General features: G+C 38.9%; 1 protein-coding gene across 1 annotated transcript in view; it reads right to left on the reverse strand.

The window, feature by feature from the left end:
* The window catches only part of GBE1 (glucan (1,4-alpha-), branching enzyme 1), a 480,806-nt gene extending 472,409 nt beyond the window's left edge, over positions 1–8,397 (reverse strand). The window contains exon 1 of the mRNA XM_006884483.1: positions 8,147–8,397. Within this exon, the coding sequence (XP_006884545.1) occupies positions 8,147–8,280 (134 nt within the window). The 5' untranslated portion in view covers positions 8,281–8,397. The remainder of the gene's footprint in view (positions 1–8,146) is intronic.
* Between the last annotated feature and the right edge of the window lie 880 nt (positions 8,398–9,277).

Consider the following 9,277-nt stretch of genomic DNA (forward strand, 5'->3'; position numbering starts at 1 on the left):
AAACTGTAATTGTTAACAGCTTCAATCCATTCTCCATCCATCACGGTGCTATCAATTAGCCCAGTGGTGAGAATCTTTGTCTTCTTCATGTTGAGTTTCAACCTATTGAAGACTACAGAATCTGCCCATAACATCCTTAAGTATTGCCACTTGAGTCTTCAATTTGTTCTTCAGTTCCTTCTGCTTAAGAAATGTCAAGCAGGTTTGATCCTTCTGATTTTCCAACTCCAGCTCTTAGAACATTTTATTATAATACTTCGCTTTGTCTTCCCTAGCTGCCCTTTGAAGTTGTCTGTTTAGTTCCTTAACTTCTTGATTTCTTCTCTTTGCTTTGATTTCTTGGCACTCTAGTGCAATATTCATAGTCTCTTCAGACATTCACCTCAGTCTTTTCTTTCTCCATTATCTTTGTAATGACCTTTGACATTCTTCATGGATAATATTCTTTATATCACCCCACAGCTCATCTGGCTTTCACCCATTAGTGTTCAAGGCCTCAAGTCTGTTTCTGAGATGGTTTATGAATTCAAATAGGATAGAATCAAGGTCAAATTTTGGTTCCTGTGGATTTGATTTCATTTTCTTTAGCTTCAGTTTGAATTTGCAAATATGTAGTTGATGGTCTGTTCCACCGTCGGCATCTGGCCTAATTTTCTGAGCTGACTTTGAGCTTCTCCAATGATTCTTTCCACAGATATAGTCAATCTGATTCCTGTGAAGACCACCAGGTGAGGTCTATGTGTATAGCCTGTGTTTGTGTTTCTTTTAAAAGGTATCAGTAATGAATAAATCATTGAATGCACAAAATTTTATCATTTTATCTCTAACCTCATTTCTGTTACAAAGCCCACGTTTTCCTACTACTGATCGATCTTCTTCTTCATTCCCAACTTTTGCATTCTAGTCACCCATTATTATTAGTACATCCTGGTTGCGTGTTTGATTGATTTATGACTGCAAACGTTGGTAGAAATCATGTTTCTTCCTCTTTGGCTCTCATATGTGCCGAGAAATTATGTCTCATTGAAATTTGTTTTTCAATGCATTTAAAGTATGTATGTATAGTCTATTCCATTTGTACATATATCACTGAAGAACCATAATTTTAAAAAATAACTAAAATAGTGACACATCAAAAAAAGTAAAGGGTAAAAAGAAGTTAGGTCATAAGATATGAAAACTTCATTAAAATATACCTGATATATGCTGTGTGTGTATGTATATTATATGTATTTTTACACAGACATACAGATATACACACACATTTGTTCATAGCAATGTTAGGCCTTCACGGGCATATTTGATTCATTATCAGACTTTACAGCTGCTACTGTATTTTGTTGTTCTTCCACATTAGTCCTTTTTCAAAGGTATTCCTATTATTAGTAAACTCTGTATGACCATTCTTCTAAAAATCCAGAGTTCAGGAGGAAGAAAATCCCTGCAGCTTTTTGATGCCCAAGAATATGAACACTTAGCAGTCAGATGAAAGAAGAGAAAAGACAGAGAAGAAAGATCAAGAGAAGAGTGATGCTGAATTCCTGCAGGCTAGCATTTACCTGTCTCAATAAAGGAAGCTTTGTACTCATTATATCCTCAGACTCATCTTGCCTTCAGCTTATAGTAAACTGGCAATTACTTTATCATTTCCTCTCCAAATTAAGGATCAAAGTTTAAATACATTCGTTTCCCTACCTATTAGATTATGATTAAAATTACCACCTCTCTCACCTCATTCACAATCATGTGTGTCAGGGAAAAGAAGGAACCCCTCCCCCCGCCCCCTCAAAGTAATGACTGCTTTACCCAGCAAACTGAAGAGTTGGGGAGTTTCTAGGCATGGCATTTATCTGATCGTTGATTTTGTTATAGCATTAAAGAAGACAACAACAATGAAATTCTCTGAAAATAAAATCCTGGTAAACAATGAAGACAGAATGTTAACTTACCAACAATATTATCAATATAACAAATAGTATTTATTTGCCAAGTATCTGAACACATATTTCCAGTTTTTAAGACATCTCCACAACACAGTTCATCGTCATATTTTAGAGAGCAGGAAAACTGAGGTTTGCAGAGATTATGTAATTTGCCCACAGACTGAAATCTATTTAATAAATCTGAGCCCCATGTTGCTCTTTCCACTTTAAAACACAATCCCTTACCAATATTCTTATTATCTTTTTGTCCATTTTATATAAGACACTACATTTGGACTACAAATCCTTTGAATAATCTTATCATTAGAAATCAATCAAGTTTTAGAAGTTAATCCTAATGTTGAAAATGAGACAGTATCAAAGACATTTATTTAATAAAATTATATATCAATGAATGCAAGCATATACAAATAAGCATTTAATGTAAAATTTTACCTTTGTCAATGTATTGGGTTTCTACAGACCTAAACACAAAACAGAATGACATTTCTGTTGGATATTAAACATAAAAGGGTCTCAGTTTCAAAACAGTGTGAACATACACTAACGAGCACACGTCACCACAAGAACAGCTGCTATTTAGTAAAAAATAAGTGCACTTTAGAATGAAAGGTACTGGTAGAAACAATTATCCAAAGAAAACATTTCCATGTTTTATTTTAATATCTATAAATATCTAACTGAAAGTTAATGTGTCCTTTCAAATAACTGTAGCATGATTTGTCTATCAATGTTAGATTTCACAGGGACTACATTATCCTCTCACCCACTGAGTAGGACCCAGCATAATGGGAGCTGAACTGAGACCTCTAAGAAATGCTACAGATCATTTCCCAGGAAAGGCAGCAGCAGCAGCAAGTGCTACAAACTAAATTAAACCAAAATGCTTCATTGAGTCATGGTAAGGCATTATGAAAATGAGCAGAGATCAGAGACTCTTGACAGTCACTGCTGAGCATTCCAGAGTGATTAGAGTTAATACAGATCTGTTGCAAGAACATGAAAACAGCCCAAATGCCCAACTACAATGGAATGGATTGAAAAATTATGGTACATTCACACAATGGAATACTATGCAGCATGCAGCAGCAATGATTTTGTAAATTACTACCTAACATGGGAGAGATTAGAGAGCATTATGCTGAGTGAACTCAGTCTCATAAAAACAAATACAGTGTAAGGCCATTATTATAGAATGAGTACAGGATCCAAGGAGGGGGAAAGGGGAGCTTAATCATGGGGTAACACAATTTGATGGACAGAGGGAGAGGTGGGTAAAGGAAAGGGGAAAGATCCAATGTGAAAAACAACGTATGTGAACTTTGTAGGTAAGCCAGTATAAAAGGGAAAAAAGAAAACAATCAACATAATTTTTAAAAAAAGCAAATGAACCCACAGACCCATGCACAGTTGGTACAGAAGAGTCAGCTGAGTTCCCTCAAATTCTATAGGTTTTGTCCTATCATCTAGAGTTATTGGCATTTTACTTCCTTCAGAGTCGTGCACATGGCAGGGACTGAAAAGCAGTCCCCATTTAGCTATGATGTAAAACCTCTGTACTCTGAGACACAACTTTTCATGTGTATGCTGATACACCAAATGCAGGGAATAGAGTAGAAATTTCAATTCTAAATGGATACCAATGTTAAAATGATTTTCATTTCTAGAAAAGTACAGTAAAACCTTTGAAAGCCAGAATTTTGGAAAGCTGAAATCTGTCAGAAAAGAAAAGCTTCAAACTAAACAAGGCCATATCCTTAACAGAAGGAACTAGTAAGCACCTTATATTGGTGGTATACTTTAAAGATCTGGAAAAACAAGAGAAGTCAAGAACTCTAGGCCTCACAGGGGTCACTGTATTACAACCACTTCACATATTTAACAGGCATCAGACTGAAATATTGTCATTGCCATAGAGTCAGAACCAAATCATAGTTCACCACCAGAAACGCACTGCCTTTGAGTTAGCAGGACAGCTCTCCATGGACTATGCAACCAGAGCTGCTTAACAGACATAGGCCCACAGAAGCGTCTTCCACTCTTGATATCACCATCATTGTTTTAGGTTATTAAGTCTCTGTAGTTAAATTGTTGCTCTTACACTACTGAAGTCAGGATGAATTTTCTGAAAATTATCCCTGTAGAAGAAGTTCTTAACAAAGGAATTCTAAATTGTCTAAAGAATAACAATAAAAAGAATGGTAGGCTGAGTTTCATTTAAGAGGTAACTTTTTCTAAGTACAGGTAATCCTTAGGTTAAGACCCTTTTCTAACTACACTTTAAAGAACTGAGTGAGATGCTAATAAAGTTATTCACCAATAACTTCAGGGGAAAGAGACCCTCCTGCCAAGTGATTTACAACCTCAGAAAACCCTACAGGTCAGTTATTAGATGGTTCCAACTACATGGCAATGAGAGAGTAGTTTTTTTTCAAAGAACAGTGATATTCAACTGTCATTAAGCCTTACTTCAGTATAAGGCTTCATTCATGTCTCTCCATTAATTTAAAAGTTGCACGTATAGCAAGTGAAGGTGATTACAAGGAAGAATTTGTTGTAAGTCAGAGTTGCTTCAACATTTCAAAATGAGAGCATATTTACATAGTATTAATGTAAATCTTAGAAACAGGACTGCCTCATTCAAAGATGGAACTGCCTGCTTTGAATGTGTATGGCTCTCAACCAAAGCAAAGAACCAAGCCCACTGCCATTGAGTCAGCTCTCTTTCATGGTGCACCTAAAGTTTCTGAGGCTGTAAATCTTAAAAGGAGTAGAGAGCCTCATCTTTCTTAGAAGAGATAGTAGTATTCCAATCTCATTGTAATGTCAAGAGTTTATTATTCAAAATGGCTTTACTAGGCATTTACTTTGACTTTATCATGTGGATGGGCAAAATATGCAAATAGGGTGTATTAGCATTCACAAGGGACTGGGCTCCTCTCACCACTAAATTGAGCAGATTCAGAGGAAGATTTGGGGACTCTCACCACCAGCAAAGAAGAAACAGCACATAGAGTGTGCATCCTTCAGAGTCAAAGTTTCCTGCACCCCTCAGACTAGGGCCTACAGGAGCAAACGTAGCAGCAGCTGCTGCCACAGAAGACCCAGAGATGCAGCATGAAACAGAGCTGACCTTGGGATTGCTGTTTCATTTCATGGAACTAGGGCTTGAAGCCTTTGTCCAAATTTGCTGGAGGACTAGGGAAGACAGTCATAACTGACAGGTTTAAGAGCTTGTAACATTAGCCGAAAGCTATGATGCTGAAGGCTGAGGTGCCTGTGAGCACATTTTGGAAGCTGTCTTGACTAACTGTATTCTGCTTCAAACATGAATTACAACCTTTTGACTCCCCTAATAAAATCTGTAATAGCAAGTATGATTCTGTGTGCTGTGTGAGGAATTGCAACAGATTTGAGACCCAGTACAGCAACAGATTGGTATTGGAGTTAGTTGAAAGAGGTGCAGAAGCAGAGGACACATGCCTAACCTCATGGGAATTGGTTTTGTTCTGTGGATAATGATGATTGGAGCAGTTTCCCTTGTGGAGTTAGCAGAGGTCAGATATGGCCATCTCCATGTTGTCTTTGCTCCTTTTACATTCATGTACAAGGTTCCTGAAAGAGTTCACTATTCCTCTTCTAAATCTTCCATAATTTTTCACATTCCAATGACTAGGATAAATCACCCAAACTGCAAAAATTTAGATCTATTCATGTTTCACTTTATAGATCATGATAGAACTGGTCTGAAGCTCTGCATTAAAGGACTATTAGGAGTAGTCTGCATTTTGAAATTTGAGAGAGACGAGTATGAGGTGATATAAGTATACATACATTAACATTTAAAAAGGCAGCAATTAAATCTTTTCATGTCAATACATTTTTATGTATCTTGATTTATAGCTATTTGTAGAATTACTTCTGCTTAAACATACTCCTCTCAGAAGGAATTTTTCAGGAGCTCTATCTCCAGAAGTTTATAGTTTAGAAATGCCTGAGATAACCTGGAAGTCTTATACACATTAATGTACCACTTTTCATTTTATGCTGCAACATAACTCACTATTCATCTAAACTAGATTCATATTTTTCCATCTACAGAAAATTTAAATAATAACAATAAAAGTACACAATATAATTTAAAATGAAGAGAAGCTCCTGGGGAATAATAAAACCATCTGTTCATGAGGAAATAAAATTGTCTCTATCACCTTTGTTTCACATTTTTGCTTGTACCTCAAATTGTTTTTACCCCTTAGTAAGTATATTTTATACCCAAATGATGGACTGATTGTATATTTTTGTTAAATCAAAGACACATCGCTGTGGTAGATTACTAGATTTTTTTTTTTAAGGCTAAGTAACCAAATCACACTTGTGCAGGAGGAATTTTGGTTCTTCACATAGTGGAAGCAACGGCTGCCAAATGCCAAATTACTACTTGATATGCCTCAGTGGAACACGTGTGCTGGAAAATGGCAATTAATCCAAACAAGAGCTAGAAGGAGAATCCAGGTCAGAGTAAGGCACAGAGGCCCACTGGACCAGTCTTTCCACACAGAACACTGGATTCTTTGTGCTTCTTTATTTTGGCCTTTGTCCTTTTCATTAGTTTTGACAAACCATAAAAGAGAATTATAATTGCTTCACTCTCAGTAGAGTTGGAAGTGAAGCATATGAAAGACACATTTTAACAAGGAATTTTTGTCTAATTGTGGTCATTTTGTATTTGGGGGTGGGGAAGGATGAGATAAAACATTTCTATTTCAGAACTCTTAGAAATGCCTTTGTCTTGAGCATCATTTTCTAAGATATACATTAAAAAAAACCAACCCAGCAGTTTTTCCTGGTTTTGAGGTTTTTTTTAAGTGTAACCAATATTTCAATCCTCTATTTTTCTGTTTTATTATTTCTAAATTAAACCAATCTGGAACTATAAAAATGATGCATTAATTTCTCTTAAAATATATACATTGCAAATTCTGAAAGCAATTTTGCAAACTTTTGTTTTTAACACTTTAAATAATGGCACAATCATTTCATTAACTATCTCAAAGTAGTTACTATGAAGAGAGTGCGCACTATTCATTAAGGCGTAAAAGCTCTACAACTAGATGCTGTGTTCATTTATTTGTCATCTACAATCCCTAGGAAAATGCCTTTGCTCAGAGAGGTTACTGAATAAACTTTTGCTGAATTGAAAACAGAAACTAAGTGACAATGCCAGGACATAAATTTTAACTAACTAAACCTGCAAAGCACTCTTATTTTCTTCATATTCCAGTGATTCTTATTAACTATCACTTAAAAATTCATGTCAGGTCTCCATCATTTTAAAAATTGACTATGAATGTTCTACTGTTCCAGTAGGATTCCTTCTAAAGTGAATCTAGTAAAAGATGAGAAGCCATTAAATCACCATGTACTTCCTTCAAAAACTAGCATAATTAGTGTTAATTTTTTCCCCAAACTCCACTTTTTTAGTCTGATCAGCACAATTATGATGACAGCAACTAAAAGATTGGAAATAAATTAATTGCAGTATGGTAGACAACACGCTTAAACTAAAGCATCCCAAATGTGTAAAAGTTCAGCTTTCCTCTTATACCTTCTTCTTCAGGATGGCCATGTACTTTTGCTGATACCATATTAGTCTAAGAAAGGGGGAAAGTGATCAAGACAGGCTTAATCTTCCATGAGATAAAGAATACTAACCAAAACTAGGGCATATGGTGCCTTCCTGGAAAACTTTGCTATATATAAAATTAGAGTATCTGCTATTAAGTAACCCAGAAACTGCACATTTACACATCTCAGACCAATTCACAAGAGCGCTCTGGTCATGCGAATATGAAACCAGCACGGCGCTGCTCTGAAGCCCTACCAGTACTAGAGGAAACTAGTGCGCCTCGCCCAAGAAACAAAACGGATGGAAGGGAGAGGAACTGAACACATTTTAAAGTAATCCAGCACTTCCACACAACTCAGAACGCTTAAAGCCTCTAGACACAACTCGGTAAACGACCAGCCCCAGTCACCCTACTCATCCGGAGCCCCGCCCACTAGGGCTCGTCCCCGGGGGCGGGGCAAGGCCGGCGCGCACGGCGGGAATGGAGGGGCGGGGCGGGAGCGGCGCTGAGCGCGGGGTGCGGGCGGCCAGGCCTGGAGCCTGCGCTGGGAGGTGGGGTGCAGTTCGCTGGTACCTGCGCTGGAACTCCCGAGCGAAGGGTTTCAAATACGGGTCGATCTCCAGGAGCCTAGCTAGCTCAGGCACATCCGCCAGGGCAGCAGCCAGCGCCGCCTCGGAGCTGTCGGCCTGAGCCACGGGAGTCGCCATCTTCTGCCGCAGCCCGAGTAGCCGAGGCCCGAGAAGGTCGAGTAGGACCCGCGCGGCAGCGGGAGCCTGAAGAAGAGGGAGGCGGCTTGGGCGGAGCCGGAGGTGCAGGCGAGCCGAAGCGAGCCCTTGAAGGCCGGGAGCCCTTTATAGCCTGGCAGTCCAGCGCCCTTTCTCCCCCTTGTCGGCGGGGAGGAGCGAGACCTGGAGTGATCCCGGGACGCACGTCCCGAGCAGGGTGGCGCCTGGCCTTCCCCACTCACGCGCCTCACACCTGCAGACCGCAGGGACTTTTAGTTGCGTCCTCAACTTTCGCCCTCCCCTCTGCGGTCCGTGGTCACTCTATGGGCGGCCTCAAGAGGCCGTGTCCTCCAATACCCTGACCTTCTTGGCTCTGGAACATACCCTTAGCTTTTATTTCTGTAAGCAGCGTTCATTGACGCCGTCCTCTTCAAATGGACATTTGATCTTGGAAGAGACATGGTTTCGTTGAGTTCAGAGAATGTCTTGTGAATGACCACATAAATTCACGATGAGAATAGAAAATTGAGGGGAACCATTTAAAATGATAATGTCATTTTAGTCAGGCTTCTTTTGGGTTTACCTTGTAAATTTAAACCGGATTCTGAAATTGTTTTTACAAGAATAAAAGTTTTAACTGGGTCCCTGATGGTGCAATTGGTAAGCACTTGGCTGCTAACGAAAAGGTTGTTTGTTGGAAACTACCAGAAAGTTGTGATAATCAGCTTCATAGAATTTTAACAGCCAAGGAATCTTATGAAGTTGTTTACCCTGCCCTTTGAAGTCACTGGTTAGAATAGACTCCATAGCAGTGAGTTTTAGTGTGTGGGTGTTTGGGGAGAGTAAGTTTTTCATTGATTAAACTGTCGTTGGTGAGACAAATGTATAATTGTTGGTTGCCTTCAAGCCGAGCACGACCCTCAGTGACCCTATGACAAAAGGCCTGAAGCCCCACTGAAGTGGATGACAGACACTCCTG

This window comes from Elephantulus edwardii, unplaced genomic scaffold (assembly GCF_000299155.1).
Source record: "Elephantulus edwardii isolate Elephantulus edwardi_28Jun2011 unplaced genomic scaffold, EleEdw1.0 scaffold00034, whole genome shotgun sequence".
NCBI lineage: Eukaryota > Metazoa > Chordata > Mammalia > Macroscelidea > Macroscelididae > Elephantulus > Elephantulus edwardii.